The following is a 27,794-nucleotide window of genomic DNA, read 5'->3' as shown; positions in this document are numbered from 1 at the left end:
ACGTGTGTTTTTTGTGAGGTGGGTTTGGTGGTAGGTTTTGTTTTTGGTTTTCATCTTGCCTGTTCAATATCCCATCCAGAGGGCAGCTCTAGATCCAGTTTACTAGAGGAATGATGGAGAAAGGACAGCAAGTCCCTGTGATTCTGGCTGATAAATAGGAAAGAACAGTAAGGGAATTGAAAGCTTTTTATTACCAAACCTGTTCTTTTTCTTCCCCTCAAATTTCCATCAGTGGGGCCTTCTTTTCATCTTACTGCTTCACCTGCTGCTTTCGTGTTGATTGTCCCCTCTCTGCCCTGCACATCACTGCACCTCTGCTCTTCTCCGCCTCTGATCAATGCTCCCACTCGTTATTATCACTCATTGGTCAAACCCCTATGCCTTTAGGCAATCTTTTTTATTATTTTTTTTTTATTCCTCCACCTTATGTGTAGTGGATTCTTTTGGAAATGCCTGATGCTAGGCAGGCTCAAGCCCATTGTTTCCCAACCATGCATTACATTAATCCTGTCATTCAGCTTTCCTCAAATGAACAGGTCATGGTATTTTGTTGAAATAATACATCAGGTGGTAAAATAATGACTTGCTTAGCAGTTGTTCTTGAATTTCTGTGAAGAATATTTGTGTTGCCTTTTAGAAATTAGTTAGCTTTTTTCTTCATTATTTGAAGAAATACTAAAGGGTGGCAATTTTAAGTAATGTATGTGGTGGTGTGGGTTTTTTTAACGTAGAAATGAGAGGGATAAAAAGCTGTTTTACAGACCTTCCTGACTATAGAAAATATTTTCTGATGCCCTCAATTAATGCTCAGCCTTTCTTTTTTTCCTCTTTTTTTCAGTGATGACGCTATGAGGAAGGCTGGTGTTGCCCATAATAAATCCAGCAAAGATATGGAAAGTCATGTGTTTATGAAGGCCAAAACAAGGGTAAAGCATCTCTCTTTTTTTCCAGAAGTTACTGATGTGTCAAAAGAAGTTTGGAACAACCTGCAGAAATAGCAAACCCAATGTGCTTAGTTAACTGTCTCTGCTTAGAGTATGTAGTTATGCAAAATTTTTGATTTATATGTGCTGGTTTTACACTGAGGGGAAGTGGGGTGTTTTGCATCCAATATGCGCATCAAACTGGATTTTTGTCCAAGACAGCTTTGCTGATGCTGCAGCATTTAATGCATATATGGGACCGCACTTAATTCTTATCCAAAGACTTGTGTGTAGTGAATTGCATAGAATTTCCTTTATCTACAGTGTAGCACCATTCCGTACAACCAGTTTGGTGGTTGGGACAGATTAAGATACCAGTGAAAAGGCTGTGTCAAGAGTAAGACCAAGGGAAGTGCTGTGGTCACTGTGAAAGTCTGGTTATCGTCTACAATTCTAGACTCTACCAAAATGCAGACTTCTTTCCTGGAGCAGTGTTATGAGAAATTGGATACTGTTGCTGCCTCTAAACAAGCCATGTTTGAGAGAGAACTTGTCTAGGTGAAAATTTTCTAATTCTAATGTCACAATTTTATGCCTGCTGATGGTGAGTTGGTAGTTTCATGGGCAGGAAGGCTATCTCAGCCCTGTGCAGTTTCTCTTGCACGTCATGAAGCACACTAGTAAAAAGCTGCAAAGAATATTTGTCTTTCACTGCTGACACTTCTATCAATTAAAAGTTAACAACTTTAAAGTTGTTAAACAATACTAACAGCTTAAAAAAAGTTCTTGTGACATAGTTCAAAGAATAAAGTAAGTCAGTGTACCAAGTAAGCAGGTTCAGTCCTTAAGGAAAAGGAATTAGAGTGGATAAGAAAATGGATGTATTGGTTAATAATTATGTTTATGTATTGTGATGCTATTAGTTTAACTGTCATAGAGGTTATTGCCAGTGGATTTTGTGATTTCTTGGCCTTCTTGTACCATCAACGACAATAAGCTATTAGTAAAAATATTCACACTTAGTTATTGAACAGACTGTTCCTTTCAAGTGAACTGCTCTGAAAAGCCCACAGACGTTGTAAAGTAAAATCTGTTATGTTGAGGAAGAATACTGAAAAAACAAAGTCATGGTTGCTCTGTTTTTATTTCCTATGCTAAAATACTCATTTTTCACGTTTAGGAGGAATATCTTTCTCTTGTGGCCAGACTTATTATCCATTTTCGAGATATTCGTAAGTAATTGTTTGGTTTTGTTTGTTGTGGTTTTTTTCTTTCTCAGTAAGAGGATTGCTCATCACATCATTCCAAAAAAAATAAATCTTAGGGTTTGTGTGTGTGGTTCTGCATGTGACTCTTCACAAGTTGCTTTAAAATTTTCCTGTAATATATGTGCTTAATTTCTAAATACTGTTTCTTTTACACATCCATCTATAATTGAAAAGTCTTTGAGAAATGATTTAAATTTACTACTTTTTCTGCCTTCCTAACTTTTTCCTGTATTTTTGCTTTCTTTCCATTGTTTATGTAGCATTCTGGTTACTAAATTGGCTTAGGTTAATGTATTTTGTTAGAACTACAGCAGACAACGATTTTTTAATTTTTTACAATTATATGAAGATATTTCTTGTAGAGGGTATATCTGAAGGGGTCAAATTTATCTGTGACAAGATTAACAAGGTGATTAATTGTTCTTTCTTTGCAGACAATAAGAAATCTCAAGCCTCAGTTAGTGGTAAGAGCTGCTTTTTTTTTTCTTTCCCCCACCCTTTTCTTTTTTTCTTCCCTTCTCCCTACCCCCCATTTCTAAATAGAACAGCTTAGAAATCAAGACTGTGGTGTACTAAGAATAAGAAGGCTATGGATTCCCTCACTGGAACATTAAATGCTGCTGGAGGAGAGGAAAGGTGACATGATAGTCTTTGAGTTGCTCAGTGATGAGGGTCACAGGCTTGGACAGTGATTTGGATGTCACACAGGAGACTTGTTAGTTTCCCTGTTTGAACTTTTTTTACCTCACAACCTAAATTCTTGAAAGATCAAGAGTGATTGAAAATAATCTCCTGCTGAGCAGTCCAGGCTTCTACCTGTTACCTCAGGGCGTTGCATCAGAGGCAAGTGTGTTTGTGGGGTGTACACACTCTGCCATTTGAGTGAGATTAGATCTGATCATATATTCTGCCTCTATGCAAGTTCTTACAGCAGTGTATGTTAGGGACATAGTGTGATCGTCTATTTTTATCCCCCTGTAGGCTAAATATGCAGCGTCTGCAGGTGATTAATGTCCAGCCTAGACATTGGAAATTATTTTATAAATATTCTTAAGAAAGAGGGGGGTGTTGCCTTCTGTACCTGTTGCATATTGCTTCTGCACCCCATGTGGTGTTTTGCCCTCTTGAATTGCCATTCCCTCTTTGACTTCACTTTTCTGTGTGCCCAGGATTCAGATTATGACAATTATCTTGAAAGGCACAGAATTTATCCACTGCATAATAAATGTGATTTTACAGGGGGAACTGTATAGCAAAGTACTTCTTCTGGTCTGAGCACTGCTTCTCTGTGTTGACCTCAGGAAGAAGAGGCTAATTGTATCCACAGTGAGACTCTCTTCTTGGTTTTTGAGGTTACAAGCTGGATATCCTCATGGAGTTTTGTTGGCAGCTCGTTTTGACTTGTATATAAATTCAGAGGTGGCTAATAAGTTCCTTTTTCTCTAATGTGTTTAGAATCTATTTGGAACTTTGCAAATCTGAAGCACTTTAAATAATTTCCACTCTATTTACAGAGAGGTAAGAACATGTCAGAAGCCTCTTGTGGTCTCACAGGCAGAGCAGCGAATGTTAGATTCTCAGGGTATTGGATCTAGTCATGGTCTGAAGCGGACAGATCAGAAAGTGAATGATGGAGAACAGAGGATTTGGGAAGGGGTGGGGGGGGCAAGTGCATGACTGGCTGTGTATTGGTAACTGTTTTCTTTGTAGATCCAATGAATGCCCTGCAGAATCTAACTGGGGGTCCCCCAGCAGGAGCACCTGGAATGGGCATGGCTTCTCGAGCTCAAGGAGCACCAATGAGTGGGATGAGTGGCCTTGGCCCAATGGGACAACAGATGAGTCTCCCAGGGCAGCAGCAGCCTCCTGGAACCTCAGGAATGGCTCCTCATGGTATGCCAGGTGTCTCTACAGCTACTCAGCAAAGTAAGTGTTCTGTTTGCTTCAACCACTAAAATTGTTACATCAGCCTTTCAGTACGTAACTTCTCCACCAGGAAAGGGTGCTGAAGAGATTTCATACTTCTGGCTAATTCAGCCAAGTAAACTGCAGGAAGAATAGATTTCAAATACTGCTACCTAATGGGATGTCTGAATATAGTGAGGAACAGTCTAGCTGTGGTATGAGCAAATGCTTCTTTTGTCCTACAAGATGTCAACTTCAGAACTTTGTTTTTGTAGAGCTTACCTAAGTTTTCTATGGGTACAGTGCTTCCTGCTGGTGACCTCTGTGCATATTTCCTCCTGCATGTTTTTACATTCTTTACCTAGATTGTAGACTCTATATAGGCAGTGAGAATGAGAGGTTGGTAGTGGGAAGTGTCATTAATTCTGTTAATGTGCCTCATCTATTTAAGGAAGCAAAAGTATATGCTGCTAAGGAAGAACATTAATGTACTTTAGGGATTCTCCTCAATTATTATGAGTTATACTGGGTAACTTTTCTCTCACACTGTTTTGGTCTCATGTTTTAAGTACGGTCTACCTTCTTTTTAGCCCAACTTCAGCTTCAGCAGATAGCTCAGCAGCAACAGCAGCAGCAGCAGCAATTCCAGCAGCAGCAGGTGGCTTTGCAGCAGCAGCAATTCCAGGCCCAGCAGTCAGCCATGCAACAACAGTTTCAGGTGCAGCAGCAGCAGGCAGCAGCAGCTGCAGCAGCCCAGCAGCAGCAGCAGCAGCAACAGCAGTTGCAAGCCGTCCAGCAGCAGCAACAACACATGCTGAAACTGCAGATGCAGCAGCAGCAAAACCAACAGCAGGTGATGACAAACTACAATGGCAATTGAGGTGATCTGTGTTCAGTTACTTGTCAAGTGAGGCTTAGCTTGCATGGAAGTTCCGAATAATATCATTTCTGCCTGTTATTAACATGTTTCCACTTTGGGGTAGGACTTCACTTTAGACTTGCAAGTTAATTGGCAACAATGTATTACATCCCAGAGGAAAGGCTTTCCTCTGTCATAGCAATAGAGAATTAAAACTTTTGTCTCTTTCTCTTTATAAACATCAGGATAGTCAGGGATGTGGGAAAGAACTAAAAGCACTTCTATTACTCTAGAAATAGTGGCTGTTTTGTCATTGTGTGAATTACATGTTGCCACTTTAAAAAACATGTGCTGAGCACATCATATATAGGTGTATCATCCTTGGGCACAAAAGCAGAAACTTCAACTGTCATGCTCTTGTGCAGTTTCTGGTAAACAGTGGTGCTGATGCAGGCTGGCACGTCTGAAGAATTGCTTCTGAGCCCATTTGTACAGGAGAAGTTGATGGTTTTTGAAAACTGTTTTAGTAGTGAGACAAGCTTGCACTATTGAAACCATGGGATGTATACCATTGTTTTGGTTTCAACTGGGATAGAGTTAATTTTCTTTCTAGTAGCTGGTATAGCGCTATCTTTTGGATTTAGTATGAGAATGATGTTAACACACTGATGTTTTTAGTTGTTGCTAGGTAGTTGTAGTGTCTACACTAAGTCAAGGACTGGGAGAGCACAGCCAGGACGGCTGACCCAGACTGGCCAAAGGGATATTCTTGACTGTAGAATGTCATGCTCAGTATATAAACTGGGAAAGCAAGCTGGGAGGTGGGATTGCTCAGAAACAGACTGGGCATTGGATTTATTTTTTTTTCCTGCAGGTGGTGAGCAGTTGCATTTGTGCATCACTTGTTTTATAGTTACTATTATTTTCTTCGTTATCCTATTAAACTGTCTTTATCTCAACCTATGAGGTTTTTTCCATTCTCCTCCTCATCCCACTGGGGAGGGAGGGATGAGCAAGAGGCTGTGCGGTGCTCAGTTACCAGCTAGGGTTAAACCATGACGGTCCTTTTTGGTGCCCGATGTGTGGCACAGAGGGTTGAGATAACAATAGATCTGCCCAGAGCATGTTAAAACAAATTTGTTATAAGCATTCATTATATTAATTTAATCATTGCTGGTCACAATGTTGTTTTATTTGTTCTCAGAGTTGTGTTATGTAACACCTTACTTGCCGTATATACTGCTTATCAGTGTTTATGTGTGCGTTACCACCTCTGTGCATTGGATTAAGGTTATCACTCTGCTGCACTGCGTACCACTGGCTTATGGTATGATAAAATCATTGATCATCAGACCAATCTGGTATCTGTACTCAGCAGTGGCAGGCGGCACACAGAGTGGAGCGGCAGTGGCGGTTTCATCTCTGCACTTGGGGAGCCATCTGTCGGAAACTATTAGTAATTACACGTTTTACTTTTTCTCCTCAGAGAGCCAATATGCAGGGGAGACACCTTTCTTTATCCTCCCCTTCTCCTCCAGGCTAATTACAATAGGTAACCAGGTTTTGGTTAAGGTTAAGCAATTATTTAAGAATATCACCCAGAGATCAACCCCTGCGACAAGCACTGTGGCTACTCCCAACCTCTGCGATGCTTATCGCAGCTGAACCAAAAAACCAATCCATACTGGTATCAGAAGAAATGGGCATGAAGGTCAACTTGTTTGGTGAAGGATGATGAAACAGGGCCATCACAAGAACAGGAGGAAGGGACAGAACCGGACATAACTACCCCATCCATGTCCCTGAGTGAGCTGCGAGATATGTGAAAAGATTTCAGTTGTTGATTAGGCAAGCAACTTGTCACCTGGCTGCTCTGATGCTGGGATAGTGGGGCTAGTAGCTTGGAATTAGAGGACAGGGAAGCCAAGCAGCTGGGATTCCTGTCCAGGGAAGGGGTCATTGACAAGGTGATTGGAAAAGGGACGCAAGCCCTCAGCCTCTGGAGGTGACTCATCAGGCATGAGGGAAAGGTATCCCTTCAAAGATGTTATATGTCACCCATGCAAGTGGACCACCATGGAGAGAGGTATCCAGTGCCTGAGTGGAGGCTGATAGTAGACAGTCGTGGCCCGAATGAAGTCACACCACTGCTGCCATGCTGGACATGCTTGAACTTCAATATGAATTGGAGTGGAGCCTCTGTGGTATGGAGGACGATGGCTAAAATATAAATATGGGGAGGCCTGGCAGATTGTTTATATCACACTCCCACAAACCTGTCAAGGCAAGCGTGATGTACTTACAATGGTGGAAGCAACCACCAGATGGCTGGAAACACATCCCATGCCCCATGCAACCACTCAGAACACTATTCTGGGCTTTGAAAAACAAGTTCTGTGGTGATACGGCACCCCCGAAAGAATTGAGTCAGACAATGGGACTCATTTCCAAAACAACCTGGGCCAAAGAGCATGGCGTTGAGTGAGTGTATCACATCTCCTATCATGCACCAGACTCTGGGAAAATCGAACAATACAATGGACTGTTAAAGACTACATGGAGAGCAATGGGTGGTGGGACCCTCAAACATTGGGATACACATTTAGCAAAGGCCATCTGGTTAGTCAACACTAGCCGCTCTACTAGTCGAGCTGGCCCTGCCCAATCAAAACTTTTACATACTGTAGAAGGGGATAAAATTCCTTTAGCGTTCATGAAGATTATGTTAGGGAAAACAAGTCTGGGTTACTCCTGCCTCAGGCAAAGGCAAACCCATCTGTGGGATTGCTTTTGCTCAAGGAGCTGGGTGCACTTGGTGGGTGATGCGGAAGGATGGGGAATTCCAATATGTACCTCAAAGGAATTTGATTTTGGGTGAGAATAGCCAATGATTTAAATCGTATGCTAATTGCTACATAATATTAGATGTCATCAGTGCTATGATTGCTATATGCCGTAACAACGGTATTACAGTAAGCATCACCCAGATTAATGAGGTACAGTAAGAATCACCCAGATTAATGAAGAATGAACTTTGATGAAACTGAGCAAGATGCAGAGGTGATGAAACCAGAACTGGCTCCAGCAATGGGCACCCAGCAACTTCCTCGAGATTGACATCTTCAACTTGCATGGACTGTGCCAGATACATCAGCTACAAGCTCTGGGCACAGCATGCAACAATCCAACATCATGCACCATCTGCCCTGCCCTGAGAGACTGTTACAGTAGAAGGAGCACAAAAGTCATGGACTGAATGAACTCCACAGACATTTTAGAGGGGTGGCTCATAGACTAAAGGAATGATATTTTTGTATACATATCAGAAGACAGGAAAAGTGATGGTGATTAATTGGAATGTATTGAGGAGTATAGTTACCAGCTGGGGTTAAATCATGACAACTACATAGAGTTGAGATGTATGATGAGTGAGTGGATAAAAAGGTTGGGCTCTCCTTTTGGGCTTAAAAGCTCAGCCTGATGTATTAAGATTCTGTTTGCTCTTGGTTTACGCTATAAAAATAAGGCTGCTATCGCATTGCTGGAAGCTTCAGCATCCTGGCTTTTCCTGCTTTTCAGATGCAGCAGCAACAGCAGCAGCAGCAACTACAGCGAATTGCCCAAATGCAGCAGCTGCAGGCAGCACAGGCTATGCAGGCACAGCAGCAGCAGCAACAGCAGCAGCAGCAACAGCAGCAACAAATACCACAACAACAGATACAGCAGCAGCCACCTCAACAAGTAATGCAACAGCAGATGCAACAGATGCAGCAGCAACAGCAGCAGCAACAGCAGCAGCAGCAACAACAACAACAGGTTGCTCAGGCACAACAGTCTCAGCTTCCACCACAATCCCAGCCTCAACCCCAGCCCATGGTATCTCAGCCACAGGCGATCTCAGGACAAATTCCTAGTCAGGTTATGCCTGTTACTCTTACGCCCCAGCAATTAAAAGCAATGCAGGTAAGGGCTAGTGACCAGCTGATTGTTGGTTCGTTATGATCCTCTAGAGAAACAAAAAAAAAATTCTTTGACTTTTGCTAATAATGAAGTAGGAAAAAAACATAGCTTATTAAGAAATCTGTAGTTAGCATGTTATGAGTACAGAGTTTTTAAAGGTTTATGTCTGGGCTTGCCAGTAGAGAATGGTTTTGTGTCTAAGAGTAGGACTTCTGGAAATTTATGAAAACCGTTTATGAAGCTAATATTTAAAAATAATTTCTTGTCTTACTCTTGAATGGATAAGTTAAAAAAAACCCAACAACCCAGAAACAAAGTCTGGTTAAAGAAAAATCACCTCCATGATGTTTGCTGCTCTAGAACATGAGCAAGTGCTTTGAAATGCCTATTTCGTGTGACTGGAGCCAGTGTTGGCTTTCTAGCGTGCTGGCTTTGCTTCTGCTGCCATGTTTAGAGGTTTTGGTCAAAGTTTAAGATACCGGTAGTTCCTGCCTTGAAGAGAATGTGGACAAGACAGTAGTTTTACTCTGTTGAACCTCTTACTGGGTCATCCTGTTAATGGTGCAGCTTTCTGAACTGTTGCATTACATTCAGTTGTTTCTAGGCTCCATATGTGCTGTTGAGCAGAAGCTCAGACATAATCCCAAGACCTGCTTTTCTTTGGGCCTTGCTGGGGAGCAGTGGAGTGTCAGCCACACTCAAGAAATTACTGATCCCACATGGACGAGTTGATATATCCACTTTGTGCTCCTACCAGCTAAGCTAGGAGTAGTTAGTTGTCATCACATTGACAGTCATAATGAATGTATAAACATTTGAACTGTTGGTCATTAGTAAGTGCTTAATACAGTGTGCTTGAGGGAAATCAACATGTATGTGGTTAACTATGTCTGCTAGAAAGTTCAAATATCCAATATTGTCATAGCAAGATCTGATAGTACAGGGAAGAAGTTGCAAGAAGAAATAGAATCTTAGGTGCATGGTCTGTAGCAAGACTGTTCCAAATGTTAGGAACATGGGAACTTCTTTTCATAAAGAAAGCTCAAAGTCTTTAGAAAGAGTATGTATGTGAGGCTGATCTTGTCTCCACACCCTTTTTGAGTGCAGTCAATTCAGTTGAAACAGAAGTGTCATCCCCTCATCAGGTACGTATGTTTACTTCGTTCTTTCTTCTCATACTCAAGGTAAGAGCTCAGCTGGTCCAGCAGCAGCAGGCAGCAGCAGCAGTGCAAGCAGCTCAGGCCCAAGCTGCTCAGATGGGAGCTTCAGGGCAGGTAAGGGCCCAGGAGCCAGTATCACTAGTTGTAGGCCTGTAGCAAGTGCATGCTAGAGATGAGCATGGAGATGGGTTTCTGGTGGCTTTCTGATGAGGGGTCTGACATCAGTCATCCCCTTTATGAAGAGGATATGGGCTTTTATGCTGTTTCTCCTTTGCCTGGAGTCAGAGGCAGGATTTTGTTGACAACCTCTCTATGCATGCTTTCTGTCCCGAGTAGGTAAGATTGTTGCCTGTACTGACACAGGAATGCACATCAATAAGATGGCCTACTGTGGTCACGCTACAAGTCTGACTGTTGGTACCTGAAGTGTATCACCTCTTCTTTCGTTAAACTTTCTTAGGTGACTTGCTTTGTTGTGTAAACTGATTTCTGTTCTGTGAATCTTTGCCTGCTATCTTTACTCACATGTGATTTACCTTCCATTTCTATGTATCGACCATAAAAAATAGTATAGACGATGAAATCTTTCTGCACTCCCCTTTCATTCCTTTCATCTTTCATTCTTTTTCTGAGTGAAATGGGCAGTAGATATAGATTGCTCTTGTTTTGGATGTGAATTGTGAAGAAAAAATGGCATGTGTCACAAGTGCAGAGTTACATTAAAAAAAAAGTGCTGGGTGAAAGCTTATTGTCTAACACAGTTTTCTTATCCTGCAATACACTTGTAGCCCAAGTGATTGTTCCTTGATGTGTGTCTGGTATGAAGGAGACATGGGGAAAAAAAAATTGGGAATGGCTTGAGCTGAACCTCTCATCCCATTTTCCACAAGATTATGAAATAGTCTTTCGTGGCTTACCTCTGTAGTGTTTCATATTGAGGCATTTTACAAACATGGGTAAGTACAACTATCACCACTTTGTAGATGAAGGGACTGAGGCAGACAGATGAAATGAGGTTGACTAGGATTAATGGCAGAGTTCTTCTCGTATACTCAGACATTCCATGTCTGCAGGCACCATTTTCCCTTCAGCACACAAGTAATATTATAGATTTGATAAGACATTTGGAAGCTTTTTACATGGACTGTGATAACAATTGGTTCTTCAACATACATCTCCTAGACTTGTATCAGGAGTACTGTCTTGTACCATAACTCTCGTGGCCCACATCCTTGTTGGTGGCTAAGGTCTGTTTCTGTATTGATCTTTTTGCTTGTGTCAACGTAACACAGGATGTAAAAGCTGAGCAGTGGTAAGTACAGTTGGTACAGTACTGGCAGCAATGCAGAATTCTCTTTCTACAGTTGAAATGTGAAATAAAACTTCTGTTTGCTTCTTAAATAATTTCCAGGTGGGAGCTGCAGGGGCTTAGGCTGACTGGAAGGAGACTCTGACTTTTTTTCATTTTACTAACTTAATGGTGCTCTTTTCAACTCCTAAGCAGAGGGATTGTGCTTATGTAGAGTCAACTTAATTCTTGCCCTGTTTAGTGAATTCATATGCCAATGGCTTAACAGCATGGTGCATTTGAAAAGTTTTGGGTGATAAGATGGTTGACAATGGGTTTTATATTGCAGCTTTATTCTGACGTGTAGTAAATTCAGGGATTGCTCATTATCTATCACAGATGGAGTTTAGAATACCCCACATACAAGATTTACTCCATTTATGTGCATGTCATTGCAATATGACTCTACTAAAACTCACTTAATGTGAAGTCCAATAATTAAACAGGTTTATTGTGCTTGTGTAAATATTTTCTGTATATAATATTCAGTTTTAAGATTGTGACTGTGCACAATATTACAATGCAGCTTTGGTCTTGAGAGGGTATATGGATTTTCTTTAATTTATAGGAAGTTTTTTGAGTGTTTTTTGCTTTGTATTTAGTACATTTTTCACTAGCACCAGCATTTTTAATAAATCTGCCTTGATTTCTTCATTTGGTTCAGGGAAGCTTTTGTTATAAACAAACCCTATCCTAATCTTTGCTTGTTACATTTAAACTTAGTTTCTAGGGGCTTTCAAACTGGGATTTTTGGTTGATATGGTTACAGTTTTCCTTTTCTGTAAAGTTTCTGTTCATCCTTCCTACATAAAAGTAAAAGCAATCCCAGGTTTAAACATGGGTCCATCTGAGTGTTGAAGTTCTTCTCTGAAGTCGTAAAGATACCATGCAGGTCAGTGTTACCCTGCTAGGGTGTCTAGTCCTTGTGAGCGTGTAACTCAGAGGTGAAACTGATAAATAAACAAAGTAGTGTCCTAGTGACCACAGCGTGCTGCACAAGTGCTTGCAGCACCAAGAGAAAATCTGTAATCAACTGGAGTTAAGTATTAATAAAGCTTAAATCACTGCTCTGGTGCAAGTCCTTCGGGTGCTTAGAATGCAGATTGGCTGTTGCTCTTTGAAAATCAGAGCTGCCTTTAGTGGAGTGACAGTGGCGCGGTACTTACATATGTTCACCAGAAGCTGCATATTTACGGAATTCTGAATCTTTGGATTTTAGATGAAAGGAAATTACAGGTTTGGGATTCTAATTGTTATATTCCACCTCATTTTTATCAAATAATGGGGTTTATATCTTACAGTGGAGGGAGACTGTCTTCCTCTGCTTGTTGTCTATTTTTATGGGGTAAAATTCTCAGTTCTGTAAATTGAGATAAACCAATTTCACTTGTGGAGGAGGATTTGCCTTCAGCTTAAATCTTTTTCAAAAGTACTTGAACACTTCCGGTGTCTTCTGGTTTTAGACTGACAAGAACAACTCCTTCATGGATATCTCGCTTTGCATAAAACAGATGCAGTCTTTGGAACCCCCTTTCCTGACTCCTTTGTCAAAGGGTCACAATTTTCATAAATGTAAATCAGATGGAGAATGGGAAAAATATGTTACTTTTGTTAAGAGAGTGGAATTGGTGTTGTTTTATATATAACACTTGCCTTCCAAAGCACACATTTCAAAAAAAAATACAAAAAATACAAAAAATCAAACCCAAAATTGTGTACATGTGCATAAATGTTTGACCAGCCACAATACAACAAACAGCTGAAAGCCTTTGAATTGGAGTTTGTCATGCCGGTGTTTAGTGGTTTGCCAGACACTTAAACTGTGAATACTTCCTTCAAGGTCAAGGAAATTAGAAGCATAATCTAAATCTTCACACTTTGGTGGTTTGGCATGAGAAACAGGACCAAGATGGACATGTGGGTCACCAGAACATCCCTGGGATTTCACACGCTCCAAAGATCCATGTGCATTCACGAGGGTCTAAGATGGGGTGATTGTGCCTGGAAGGATATGTTTTGTTCTGGTTTTTTTCTAGCAATTTCCCTTTTTTGTTTGGTTTTTTTGTTTTGTTTTTGTTTTGTTAGGGTTGTGTTGCTTCACCAGCTCTCATGTTGATACTGTAGCTCTTCACTGCACTTTGTAGCATCCACCTGTGCTTTGTGCCAGTGCTGGGTTGTTGTGTTTGCTTGTGGTGGCTGTTGCATGCTGTGTGTGTACATGTGCATGATGTCTGAAGCGCTCTCATTTGTTTCTCTTTTGAAATCCTGTCTCTGACCATCCCTCTTTGCCTGGATGGAAAGGGACTGCATTGCTCTGATGTTGTGAACTAACAGTTGTGCTGAATTTGACACTATTTTCTTTATGAGTTATTGCTTTCCTTTTTCAGTCTTGCTATGTTGTATTTAATTTTATTTATTTTTAACAATTGTAAGCACATGCATTCTCTGACTTTCTAGAGACATGTTGCTGGCTGCTTCAGTCCATTTACATAGAACACTAAGCAAGAATGCCCCAAACCATTTACTGAAAGGAGACTTCATTAACTCGTAGCTTTGTTAGGGCCTGTATAGGTTCCTTGGTAATACGTATGCTGGTAAAAAAAGTAGTCCAGAGAACTTTACTGTAGATCTTTGAAGTACCAACCAGAAGCTCTTTATTGATAAGTGAATCTGCCAAAGTTACCCAAATACTACCTCAAAAATATGCTGTGCTTGCTGTAAACTCTCAGCATACATGGTGTAATACCAAATTTTGAGTAAGAGGGCTATACAGATATATCTGATTAAATCTGTGTGGCTCATGGAAGCTGATAGTTCTGAAAGGCACTTCTAGACACTGTAGAGTAGCATAGTACTAAGACTATTTTAAAATAAAAATTGTAATGCTAACCTTCATCATTTGTCCTAAATGATTGTACTTTAGGGTGTGCTCAGTCTATACATCTGGAGCATCAAATAGCACATGAATAAGCTTGAGGCAGATTGTGGACTCAGAATATTTTAGCACAGCTTAGTAATAGACGAATGGGTATTCGTCAAAATGATGGAAATTACAAGGATATATTTAACCAGACTGTGGGTTATAAAAGGAAGGAATTAGCTTTTTCAAACACAGAAGTCCTTTTTCTTGTCTTTGGCATTGTTATACTGTCACAGTTTAGGTTGGTCTGAAATTTTGCTTACAGTGGAGCATTCCTACTGACAGTTGCTGTTGGCCTGTCTGCCAAATTCTTTTATGATGAAGGTTGGCGTATGCAAATACTGCTAAATCCTTTGAGTCCACAATGGGGGATAGCACATCAGAAACCTATGGCATTATTCAGCTTCTTATATGGAGCATTCTTCACAACAATGTTATAGTACTTATTTCCAAGAATTCCAGAAATTTCAGATGTCAGCCAAAATTTAGGAAAAGCCCTTCATGCAAATGATAGCATAGTCACCCCTTGACCTGAATCTACATATCAGCTCCCTCAAGATACCTAGAATTCATTAGATGCTTTCTAAAAATGGATAGAAAGGGGATAAAAAAAGAGTTTGATCTATAAGGTAGCATGTTAGGTTAACCTTTAGAGAAAAGCTCACTAACCTTCCCTTCATGCTCCCCCTCCCCCTAATTCCTGGAAGTTGCATGTGCTTCTCATCCTGCCAGTGCACTGCATTTCTTGTTTTGCGATTACTTTTGTCTGTTGTCCCTCTGTCCTCAAAGATGATCACCGCACCTATGGCCCGAGGTGGGATGCAAATAAGACCACGGTTCCCGCCTACCACCGCTGTGTCTGCTACGCCGCCAAGCTCCATTCCTTTGGGCGGACAGCAAATGCCACAGGTATTTACTGAGTCAAAGCACATTGTGTCAGGAATTGTGCAAAGCATTCGATAAGTGATTGTATAGCACTTTCTTTCAAGCAAGGGGAAGTTCACTTTTTCGTCAAACTACTAACTTGCTGGTGTTACTCAGGGTATTGGGCTGTTTAGGTTTTTTATGAATCCTTTTTCATTTTAAATAATAGATTTTCTGAGAGCTTGGGATATCAAATAAAGCGTTTTTAAAGCAGCATAGATATTTAATTTTAAAATGTTTCCATGTTTGTAATTGATTCAAGTCTCAAATTAGAACTTTGTGGTTTCTGTTTAGTCTTTTGTCCACGCTCCACGAGTGTGTATTTATGAGAGTGTTGCAAGCCAGTGCTGCAGTGTGCTGGCTGAGTTGTGTGTAGGACCTTATTTATCATGTTTTCATGCTCTGTACAGGTCCTTCTTTCTTTAATAGTAAACTTGGCTCGTTTCAATTTGAGTAGCTTCTTGGCATGGTATCAGGGATGAAGAAAAATGGAGCTGTTCTCTTCTTTCACGGTTGTGTAGGAGGAACTGCCAGAAGGATTCCACTTGTACCTACATCAGAGAAGAACCTGTGTAGGCAGGCTGGCAGCACCTATCCAGCTGTTGCTGGAAGATGCGTGAGATCAGAGTACTGCATCTTCCTGGTGCAGGTTGGGATCTGCTAAAAACCTTGTAGTCATCTTTTGCAACCAAAATGTGTCATTTTAGGGGAGCAGGAATGGGGAGAACTAGAAGGAAATAGAACTGAGTTCTTACCAGTAAGTCACAAAGCAAGGCACTGCTCTGATTTGCCGAAGTTTGCTGAGCCTTATGTGATTGATGTTGGTTTAAATACTTATATTGTGATGGTGGAATAGCATTCATCTGCATCTTTCTACCTGTTACTTGTGAACCTCACGTCTTGTTCTTCTAGATGCTAATTTTCAAATTTAATACCAGGTGCAGTTTTAGTTCTTAATATCACTGCATTTTGTTCATAGTTTTAATGAAAGTTTCTTCAATCTTTGCATTTTTGTTTCCTTTGCAAGCTTGTCCTGGGGCTGTGGAATGTCTGAAACTCTGCTTCCTAGTGCTGCTGCATCAAGTTTAGTAGGCACAGCCTTTTCTTCTCAGGAATTTGCTAAGGTAGATACAGTGACTAGAAAGATTCTGCAGACCTAGGCAAACACGTCTGTTGTTGTTTCTGGTTTAAGATGGATGGTCTGATGTTAACTGAAGTAAAACCCAGGCATAACTGTTGAATCGAAGGAGAATTTACTTTGAGCTTTATTTGCTGTAACAGTTTATATATACTGAGACAATCATCTCCCGTATGAAGTATTCGCAATGTTTGGTTTGATGGTGAGGCCTTCCAATAGATATTTAAGTATTAGGTTGGCTTATATTTAATATTTGAGTCATAATAAAAGACCTCTAGTTTAAGCATTCAGTGCCATAGGCTGATCTTGTACTGCTGTCATGTCTGTGGTTTTTGAGGAGCTTTGATTTCTGACACCAAGTGAATTGGTCATCAAGGAGTGCTCTCAGTAGCATGCCAAGGATTGTGAAAATTATATAGAAGACCAAACAACTAGAGAAGGCAGAAGAAGAAACTTCTTTATGAACAATGATTGGAGTGAAAATGGCTCCTAAGCAGGTGGTAGGATGAGTGAGTCATAGTTTAATGGTGGCGGGAAGCATGTTTTTAAAGCCAATCTGACATACCATATCCTTGACAGCTCTGGATCAGCATGAATCTCTTGTGCTGTCAGCCAAAACATTTTGTTCAGGTTCTAGGTGGATTAGAAATTAGGAATGTTGTCATCAGAGCCCTTGCAGCTGTTCACAATAGGAGTAAAGGGCTGTAGTATATATCTGGTTATTAATTACTCATTTAAGAGTCTGTCATCTCCTTGACTATAGTATCAAAAGTATTTTAGACTTGGTGATAGGTAGTTCAGCATATCTTTTCTCTTTAGAAAAGAATCTTGGTATTGCACTGAAGAATCCCTTTCAACAAAAGGACCAGATGTGGTGTGTGGCTATTTATTTTTACCTTATATGACACAAATGTCCATCTGTCCTTTTTTATCACAAGGCTCACTTCATTCTGCAGTGAGTTTTTTTGTTTGGTTGAAGTTTTTTTGCTATTATGGTCTTTTCAATCAAAAGAATGTATTTACTGATAGGGCATTGTATTCAACAATCTCCTGGTCTTTGAACTGCCAGAGAATTAGAACTTTTTTTTTCTTAGCTGAAGTTAGTTTGTGCCCAAATAGTTACCAAACATGAACTACAATCAATGTTAGTGGCACTTTTTGAACAGTTAATGGAAATTTCATATACCATGTTTGGATTGGCTTACGAAACCTGCTGGTTTTGAAATTTTAAAAGATTAATCTAAAGCTTTTGCTTTAGCAATTACGTAACTAATGTGCTAATACCAATCATTCCTCTGTATTTCTAGTGTCAAAACCTTCAAGTTCTGTCTACAAAGTTATTGCAGTCTGCAATAGTATGAACTTCCAATTTGTTGTTGGCACAGAAATCTTCAGCAAACTGAAAATATAGGGGGAGGGGGAAAAAGTAAAACTGAGTTAATACTAAAATAAAGCAAGGGATACTGGCCTGACTGGGAATATGGAAACCTGTATCTGAACTTACTTGAAACTCCGCAGTTCCCATTTTGTCAGGTAAAGCTGCATAATGGTGAACTTTAAACCCAGTTTGTAACAGAACAGGCAAGGTTGTGCTTACTGGCTTAACATTGAAACTGTAAGTACAGTAATGTAAATGCTTTCTAGAGTTTTCCTTTAAACTAAAGGTGTTTCTACTGTTCCTCACTATTACCCATCGCTTCCTTGTTGCAGTCTCCTTTTCCTTGCTGTTAGCTTCTACGTATTATACACTCTTGCTACTGAGAGGTTCTGAAAAACTCTCACTAGCCTTATCTACTGAGTGCTGTTCCTTGCCTGAAACTCAGCAAACTGGAGGTAGGCCTTATGGCTAAGTTTATCTTCCAGCATGGTGTCCTCTAAAGACTAAGAATAGCTTTGATTTAGTGGATATTACATGTGAACTTTTGTCATGCAAGCCTAAATATCTTTTGGGCAAGACTTCAGAAAATTAGGGCTTGGTGTCATCATCAGGTCACTGTAGAGTTGCAGAGGAAATTCATGTTCAGTGGGCTGTAATAACTGTCCATGAATATGCTGTAGATGCAGAAAATCTCATCCTGCAGTGAAAAATATGTTGTTGCATTTCCTTATATATGTTGAAGATGAAGGGTATACAGATGATCAGTAACCATGGCTTAATGCTGGAGTTAAATGAGGAGCTAAATGAGTTTAATGGAGTTAAAGCTCCAGAGGAAGGGTTGGGGTTTTTTTGTCTTTTGGGTTTATTGGGTATTTTTGGTTTTTTGGTTTTCAAAGCCTTCTTTTTAGTGGGAGTCAGAGCATTCCCTAGAAGTTGAAGTTTCATTAAATTGTTGTAATCTTAATTCATATCCTGCAAACAATATAGAAATCTAAAGCTGAAAGCATCTTTAGATCTGTTCTGTAGAAAGACATCTGAAATTATTATGTAGCAAATTAACTGCTTTCAAAGAAAAGTAAGGCAGTAATTGCATACTTCTGAGTGCACGTTTTTGAAAATGTTCCCATTTTCTTTAATATTAGGCATTAGCCTTTGGTACTCTGCAATGAAGCTGGCAGAGAGCAAACCTGTAGTAAGGAGGAAAGCTGTTTGCCTATGCACATACTTAAATGAGAAGGAGTAATGCAAAAAAAGTTAGCAGAACTAATTCATTCTATGCTTATGTGCACAGTAAATGCTGCATGTTCTTTTCTTTGCTTTTTTGCAACATTTGTAAATTAATGTGAAGGGATCTTGGTGTTGAAGTAGATACAGAAGCTTAAATCTCGCAAAAAACTTTAATGAAATCTTTCTCCTTCCTTCCCAAAATACAAGGATTTTAGTTTTCAGAAGTAATTTTATATAACCAAGAGAGACACTTAAAAGGGGCCTGATTTTCAGGAAACGATGAACCATTTAAAAGTGGTCTTAGTTTGACTTGATGAAAAATGGGTGCAGCATCTGTATGGGTAAGTTCTAAATCACTTGCTGTTTAATAGAATGTTAAATGGAATTGTAAAAAAAATATATCAGGGTGTGCTTTTTTGCAGTGTTCATCCTAGCGTCCTTCCAAACAGTGGTGAGATGCTTTGTTTCTGTGGGAGGCAGACTATGCTTTTCAATCTCAGAAATGCTTTTCCAACTGTTGAGGAGACACATGCTGTTAAAGAATCCACCTCCTGTGGAAAACAGCAAGCACAGTCTCAGTATGTGTTGATTGTCAAGGAAAGGAAGATATAATAGCTGATTTAAAACATAATTTCAGCCTCACTTGTTCTAGATATTATCTTTGTAAGAGAGGTTGCGAATGTAATGCAGTTATTGAAAAGCTAAAAAAAAATTCATAGTATATCAGGCTGCATTTGTTTTTAAACTATGCCTTAATGGACGATAAACTAGTATCTTCAAGTTTGCACCTAGCTGGGGATTGTTTATTCACGGCGTTTTTTTAATTTTTATTTTTTTGTAGTGGAGTGTGACCTCTTGTATAGCTGTAATGCAATATTCCAAGCAAAGCATTTCCTGTCCTATGCAGTGCATACATGTGAAAGTAGATCATGCAATACTTACTTTTTAACGTGGTAAACATCATGTCCTCTGGAAACAGTTGGATGATTTAGATGGATATTTAACGAGCGAGTGAAGGACAACACCAAATTGCAGTGTCCATGAAGTGTGTGGGACTTGCGGATTGACTGGGGCCTTTGCTTAAAAATGGTTTAGAGTCAGGGAAACAGAGTTGTTAATTCATAAAGGTGTTAATCAATGACTGACAGAATGGGCAACTGGGTTACAGAGTCACAATATGTGGCCTCTGCAGGCTAAGTCAATTTATCTTTGTATGTACTTATAGCCTCAGGTCATAAGAATTCTGCGTGTGCCTTAAACATGATCACTTAATGCCTGCAATACTATACCATGTTTCTGGCCATGATACAGGCTTTCTGTTTGGTTTTAAGTGGTCAAGGGTTAAAATGTCCATTAGAACAAATGTGAGAAGTTGCTCTAATTTGAGCATACTCTGGCACTTTACAGAGTAAACTTAGTTGTGACCCAGAGTTTGGTGCTGTTCCAGAAATGCTCTTATTCGTCTTTTTGTCCTTCAGGCACACCTCATCATTCTCCAAAGGTCAGAAAGCTACTTTTTTTTTTTTTTTTTTCCCACCCAGCCATTCAGTTTGGAGTGTTTCTATCTCCCCCCAGATTGACAAAGCTGAATATTTAAACAAGATGGTGGTGGTTTGGCTTACTCTTTTTTTTTTTTTTTTTCTCTTCCTTCCTCCTAAAGAAAACCAAGTGGAAAGCTACAATCAAATCTGACAGAGCTTTGAAGACTGTAATTAAAATGTCAAAATAAGGAGGGTTTTTTATGGCTGTTAATTCTCAAGTTAGAACTGTCTTTTCTTCCTGCCCTGCTTTAGTTCTAATAAAGTATGGGTTTCTCAGGTGGCACTTGTGATATTTTTATTGCAACATGATGGTTTGAGAAATGAAAACAGTTATTATACTGTTAGTCAAATTACGTGCAGTTTTAATGGTTTTTTTTTTAGTAAAGTTGATATGAAGTACTGCCCTGGGAGCCTCAAGAGTGATACAGGTGGGACTGTCACTATGGGGGAGAACAGGAGACTAACACTTTCATTTCTTGTAGGCCTGAGGATACGCTTCTCTCCATAGGTAAAGCCTTTTAGTTAGGTTCCCATCCCGTACTCCCTTTTGTTGTTATTGATCTTATCTTTTTCCACCTCTCAGGTCAGCCAGAACAACATTACCATGATGTCATCCCCATCTCCTGTCCAACAAGCTCAAACACCCCAATCAATGCCTCCACCACCACAGCCGCAGCCATCTCCTCAGCCAGGCCAGCCAACTTCTCAGCCAAATTCAAATGTCAGGTGAGCTAGACTGCAACTTTCAAGGACCTTTGTCAGTGCCATGAGGGTGAGGTTTTCAGAAGGATTCAATATATCTTACTCTGCTTCCATTGAAGTGAATGAATTTTAACATGAACTTCAGTGAGAGTACAGGTGGGATTGTGCCAAATACACTCTGAAAACCCCCATTTTTAAATAAAGAAGCTGTGTAGAAATCCTCACTGAGTCTACTGGCAGAGCTACAGAGTGCCATAGCGATGCTTACTGAAAGCGTATCTGCTCACAGGCTGATTGTGCTTTCTTGTCGGATTCTGGCAGGTTTGATTTTATCTTTGTTTTTCAGCTCTGGCCCAGCTCCATCACCCAGCAGCTTTCTCCCCAGTCCATCTCCACAGCCATCCCAGAGCCCAGCAGCTGCACGAACGCCTCAGAACTTTAGTGTCCCATCCCCAGGTCCTTTAAACACTCCAGGTAAATGATCTGAGAACTGTACTGCAGACCGTGAGTTGGGGTATGTTTTGGTAACTGTAATAGTTCCCAGGAAACCTGTGAACTGTTTGGCATGATGTAAACTTTCAAGAGCTCTACAAAGCAGGCAGCACTGCAAGTAGTGAACATGTCACATGCACTGCATAACACTACAACACGGATGTCTCAAATCAAAATCAATTGAAACGTCTCATCACTGAACTATGCAATGGGTTTTTCTAACTTTCCCAATCTTTTGAAAAAAGAACTATACTTAATGGAGCAAGTTTATAGAGGCATAATGATTCCGTGGTTCCGTGCAGGAAGGACCCCTGAGCAACAGCATGCAATTGTAAAGGACATAACTACTTATTCAGAGGCAGCAGGCTGCTTTGCTCCAAAACACCTTCCCAGGTGTACTCTGACACTTCAGCTCTTCTCTCCCAGATGTAATAAGCAGTTTCTGATACAGTGAATGAAAGTAATGTACTGGCTCCTTCTCATACCAGTGTTGTGTGCTCTGCAGTTTGGAAAGCACCAACTTAAGGAAAACTGCAGCAAATTCAGTGTGTTGATTTGGTGTTTAATGCACCAGAGTGAAGGCCAAATGAGGACCTAGAAAATGGTTATATGAAACTTTGGACCTTTTCAGAAAAAAATTGTATTAAATTGGAATTGCTGTTCTGTCCACAGAACCCGTTATTTCTACACAAAGATTAGAGGGTTGGACAAGCACTTAAAATGGCATCCAGTTGTGGATTTGGATGTTTGACATGAGCTATACTTCAAGAGTGCCACATTTCAGATCTAGATTTTGGAATGTGAGAATGCTGTTCTGCAGTATCATTTATCATCTCTGTGACATGCAGTCTTTACTTCTTGCCAGGAAATCCAAATTCTGTCATGAGTCCAGCCAGTTCTAGCCAGTCAGAGGAGCAGCAGTATCTGGAGAAACTCAAACAGCTGTCAAAATACATTGAGCCACTCCGGAGGATGATCAATAAAATAGATAAAAATGAAGGTGAGGTTGCCTATATTTAGTCATGCATTTCTCTCTGTCAACTATCTCTTCTGATGAAAGAAGCAGTACCTTGCCTTTTGTGATGGTTTCTATTCCAGGGATTAAAAAATGACAGTGAGAGTTGCTCTTTTTGTGCCTATGAGACTGTAAAGATTTTACTGTGAAGAGTAGGTAAAATACTCATCCTTAAATTCCCATCAGTTTTCCTTTACTTGAGATGTTTTTGAGACACATAGAGCTTACACAATGGATATATATATGGTAGAGAGGATCAAAGATCTCTCATCTAATTTTCTGCAATGTTGGCTCCTGTTTTCACTTTTAACTGTATACTGTATTTCTGTCTGCATATATGGGAGCTATTCTTGTAGTCAGTGTTTGTGTCTCTGGTATTATTTCAGATAGGAAGAAGGACCTGAGTAAAATGAAGAGTCTCTTAGATATCCTGACTGACCCTTCAAAACGGTAATTCTTTTTTCTTTTGGCTGGCCATCAGGTTTCCTAGCTCTTCTACAAATGTATTGTTTAGCATCCAACCATGTTGGCATTGAAGCTGCCTGTGGGGCAGAGATAGTAGAAACACTTCAGCTGAGGTGACCATTTTGTGGTGATGAAATGCGTCCCTTTCTGCAGGTGCCCTCTGAAGACACTGCAGAAATGCGAAATTGCTCTGGAGAAGCTGAAAAATGATATGGCTGTGGTATGTAACGCTTTGCGCTAGCAAGAGATAAGCAATTCCATAATTAATTCCAAAAGGTCTTACGGTTTGACAAGGTAGTTTTTTGCATTTCTTGTTGCTCATGCTGTTAAGACTTCAAGTAAGGTTGGACAAAATAAGAAAGCAGGAAAAAAAATGGGCAAGCATTTACTTCATGTAAAAGATAATATATGTATCTTTTGCATGAACTTTTTCAATTTCTTGTGCTTAGTGCAGAGACTTGAGTAATTCTGTGAACTTTTGCAGCTGATTTCAGGACTGACTTCCTAAATGAAAGCTACAGATGGCTCTTTTTTCTCTTAATGTTACTTACTGTATGCAGTTTTGAGAATCCTTTGCATTTCATGCATTGGAATTTTACTGCTATAAAATTTTGCAGAATCAGTAGTAGAGATTTCTGGTGATGATTAAAAGATGATGATTGTGTTTTAGCCTACTCCACCGCCTCCCCCAGTGCCCCCCACCAAACAGCAGTACTTGTGTCAGCCTCTTCTGGACGCTGTTCTGGCCAACATCCGTTCACCGGTCTTCAACCATTCCCTTTACCGTACATTTATGCCAGCTATGACTGCAATTCACGGACCACCGATCACGTATGTATCAGTGACCTGCTGTCTGTCTTAAATGCTCATTATTGAAGGAAAAAATATTTTATAAGTAGGAACTATTAAAACAACAGAGGGGTTTATGGATGGGTGTGAGTTCTATGTTTCCTTTTTACACCTGTAAAATATTTGACAAACGCGGTGTTGGCATAACATTTTCACCTAGTCCTTTTGTGGACCCTATTTTATATAGGGCTCCAGTTGCTTCCCCTCGAAAACGGAAATATGAAGAGGATGAAAGACAGACCATACCAAATGTGTTACAAGGGGAAGTCGCAAGATTAAATCCTAAATTCCTGGTGAACCTGGACCCTTCTCACTGCAGTAATAATGGCACAGTTCATCTCATATGCAAGCTAGGTAAGTAAGAAGAAATGAAAGGCTGAATTCAGAAAGAATTGCTGAGCTTAACTGTAGAAATTTGAAGAGTTTTTTGCTAACAGTCTTGAATCTTGCCAACCAGTGACTTCTGCATGAAGTCTGTACTTACCAGATTCATAGCACTGCTTAATCATGACATTCTACACAGTCTGCGTCAGGGTACACCTGGAGGTTTCATTCACACCAACTGATCTGTTCTTTGCACTGAAGTTGCAAGTGGTAATTTCATTTAGCGTCTAGAAAATTACTTGTTGCTAGCAACAATCTCGATTCCTGATCTGACCTCTTCTGATATGAGAGAATTGTTCTGCCTCCAACAACTAGGACAGAGCTAGAAAGATGAGTTAATTTTTGGGAGGGTCTATTTCTGTTTGTAGTAATGATCACTGACAATGGTGTATGTTCACAAAAGAAATTCATACTGCATATTTTTTTCGTCTCAGCTTAATAATCATGAAGTGTTATAGTCTATTATCTTGTTTTGCTCTTGGATTCCAATGGGGAAAATAGATTCTTTCCTCCTCCCCTTCATTTGAGAAATCTGATTTGGTTTTGTCCTGAATATTAGTACATAAAGCACTTAATTTTCAAAAATGAGGTGTCTCAGTGATGAAATGGTGAGATTGGCATGGTGCAGAAATGTGTAAGAGATGGAGCTATGTTTGCCTGGCTTTTCTTCCAAGAATTGAAGAGTGTCATTAAAGTGAGCAATAAGATTGCCTTCCAATAAAAATGGAGATGTATAGCCTCATTTCTTCTTAGGGTTTAGAGGCTAGAAACCAAGCTGGATTGTGCACAAAACACCTCTTCGTCCAGCAAGGAATGCTTTGTTCTGATGGGAAGTGTGTTTGCATTCTAGATGACAAGAATCTTCCGAATGTCCCACCACTACAGCTCAGCGTTCCAGCAGACTATCCGGATCAGAGCCCTCTGTGGATAAAAAACCCTAGACAGTATGGTATGAGGATGCTAGCATGACATTTGTTGGGCGTGTGTATGTGGTAATAGCGGGGAAATGTGAACACCTAATATTACTCTTTTTAAATTATTATTATTACTATTTAAATGTTATTTATTTTTATTATGACTCTGTTTCTGTTACCTTTTTTTTTCCAGCAGCCAATCCCTTTTTGCAGTCGGTGTATCGGTACATGACTTCAAAACTATTGCAACTTCCAGACAAGCATTCAGTCACGGCACTCTTAAACACTTGGGCACAAAGTATTCGTCAGGCCTGCCTCTCTGCTGCATAACATCTCACTTTCTAAATTGTGAAGCAAGAAAGAAGGTCTCGACAGCTGGCCTCTTCCACATGTTGCTGGAAAATCACAGGCATTTTGGGGAGGGTACTTCAGAAGAAAGAAGCCTTATGTTGTTTTGTTTCTAGGTGTCAGGTTCAGTAGAGAACCTGATGTTAGACTTAGCTTTCATGCTTTTTATCTTCTCCCTCTGTGGACTTTTGCCAGCATTTTCAAATATACAAAATGTGTATATATGGTTCTTGAGACTGTATTAGAATGAGTTTTTATTGTCTTCTTAGAGAAGAAATTATTTGTGGACTTCCATCAGGGAGTCTGGTATAAGAGGGAGTAGGGAGAGAATGTCCTAATTTGCTTCAAAGTTTGCTCAGTGTCAGTATTCCTTTCACACTGAATGTTTTGTGACCTGATACTGCCCCACAAATAAATTAGAATGCAACTAGAATGCACTTGCAAACTTCTCAGTGGTTGCAGGAATCTTTTTGCCTGTTAGCTTTGCCCAGAGATGGGATAAATTATAGCTTTTTAAGGCATCCCTCAAATATCTGAGATAAATCTGGATAATTATACTTGGGGGTGGGGAACCAAATAGAGCGAAAAAAGTTATTTTCTAGCTTATTTTAAACACTACTTCGTATAAATGGTTTCTGGTTAGCATGGACCACATGTTTCTCACTCCAAAAGTGTGAGGTGATGAGAAAGATGAGATATTAATGTGCACACTGACTTCCTATATAAACTCAGTAAATGTATACGTAAAGGTGTGTGTGTGGGGGGAAACCCCAACAGTATAAAGCCCTAGTAACACAAATCAATCCAGCAGGCTTGTAGCTACATTTCTTTTTTTACTAAGAGACTCTCTGAGGCGTCTGGCTTCCTTTGGGACTTGATGCAGTTCAGTGAAAATGCTTCTATGCTACATCAGTTTGTTTAAAAAGAGAAGGAAAAAACCAACATAGCTCAGGAGTAGAACTGACAACTAATATTTTGTGCCTTGAACAATGATGGGCACTCAAGTCAGTCATCAGCTGCTTTATTGTTGGGCACTTCTAATGAAAATATTTGCCACGAGTAACTCTAATTTCATGCATAGTGTGATTGTTTTATTTTCCCCATGCTTATAAATTGCTCACTCTTAATTTCCTGGTGCATAAGAATTTCAAATTTTCCCATTATATCCCGCTCCATCTCCTTGTATTGTGCAGCAAACCTTAAAGAGTAGCTGGGCTCTCTTACAGTAGTGTCAAGAAATTGCTATGACCTTCATAAATCTGTGTGGTGTCATCAGTTTTAGGATGTTTTTAAATGTGGGTACTTAGTAAGCACTGACTGAGGCAGCAGAATGCTATCAGTATTTTGTACATGAACTAATGCATTATCTGTTTGTTTCTATTGTAATAAATTTATTATTATTCCTGTGTTGGATGCTAACATTATCTGCTCTTCCCATGTTGATCCCTAAAACCAGTTCTTTTGTGTCCATTGGATGATGGTTACTTTGTTCTGTGGTAAGTGAAAACTCGTATGCTTTGAGGGTTAGGGGAGGAAATCATAAATGGTTCTTCATCCCATGCAACATTATCTTTACTGTCCTCCGAGTGAATTGGAAGACCTTGTCAAGAGATTAGTAATGGTATCTACAAACAGAAGATGTAGTTTTTTTCACCGATACTGTTACATGGCAGACTCTTTCCTTAGGGCAAAAGAACCTGTGGCATCAGTACAGTTTGAGATAATTAAGTCATAACCCAAGAAATTAGGATATAAACAGGGGCACTTAAAGATATTGCCAGGATCTAACACTGAGACATTTCTAGCATTTATTTCTTAACAATTTGGTTAACGCATATCTGGAAATAGATGCAAAACATGCATGTCCCTCAAGTTTACAATACTTTTCCTAGTGCAGTTTTCAGAGCTGTCACTGCAGTACCTTTCCGTTTTCCTTCAAACAAGATGCAACGAGATGTTACACTAAGAGGGTGGGGTGAGCATCCTGACATACAGCAACTTCTCAGTTGGGAAATAAATTGTGTAAACTGGAAGTGGGTCATGAACCACAACGTCAGATTAATAGCTGCCTGCC

At 39.9% G+C, this 27,794-nt stretch overlaps 1 protein-coding gene across 5 annotated transcripts in view; it reads left to right on the top strand.

The window, feature by feature from the left end:
* The window catches only part of MED15 (mediator complex subunit 15), a 32,938-nt gene extending 5,794 nt beyond the window's left edge, over positions 1-27,144 (top strand). For 2 of the 5 annotated variants that reach the window (XM_054844409.1, XM_054844411.1), the window contains exons 2-18: positions 839-926; positions 2,104-2,155; positions 2,626-2,655; positions 3,902-4,117; positions 4,687-4,949; positions 8,535-8,918; positions 10,100-10,189; positions 15,133-15,252; positions 21,135-21,277; positions 21,600-21,727; positions 22,611-22,745; positions 23,147-23,210; positions 23,379-23,445; positions 23,896-24,056; positions 24,262-24,428; positions 25,309-25,407; positions 25,566-27,144. In XM_054844409.1, the coding sequence (XP_054700384.1) occupies positions 839-926; positions 2,104-2,155; positions 2,626-2,655; positions 3,902-4,117; positions 4,687-4,949; positions 8,535-8,918; positions 10,100-10,189; positions 15,133-15,252; positions 21,135-21,277; positions 21,600-21,727; positions 22,611-22,745; positions 23,147-23,210; positions 23,379-23,445; positions 23,896-24,056; positions 24,262-24,428; positions 25,309-25,407; positions 25,566-25,702 (2,344 nt within the window). In that variant the 3' untranslated portion in view covers positions 25,703-27,144. The remainder of the gene's footprint in view (positions 1-838; positions 927-2,103; positions 2,156-2,625; positions 2,656-3,901; positions 4,118-4,686; positions 4,950-8,534; positions 8,919-10,099; positions 10,190-15,132; positions 15,253-21,134; positions 21,278-21,599; positions 21,728-22,610; positions 22,746-23,146; positions 23,211-23,378; positions 23,446-23,895; positions 24,057-24,261; positions 24,429-25,308; positions 25,408-25,565) is intronic. The other 3 variants (XM_054844410.1, XM_054844413.1, XM_054844412.1) reach the window with 3 other exon arrangements.
* The last annotated feature ends 650 nt before the right edge of the window (positions 27,145-27,794 follow it).

This window comes from Grus americana, chromosome 16 (genome assembly GCF_028858705.1).
Source record: "Grus americana isolate bGruAme1 chromosome 16, bGruAme1.mat, whole genome shotgun sequence".
Classification (NCBI taxonomy): Eukaryota; Metazoa; Chordata; class Aves; order Gruiformes; family Gruidae; genus Grus; species Grus americana.
Note: the sequence above shows the minus strand (reverse complement) of the source record. Positions and strands in the feature narration are given on the sequence as shown.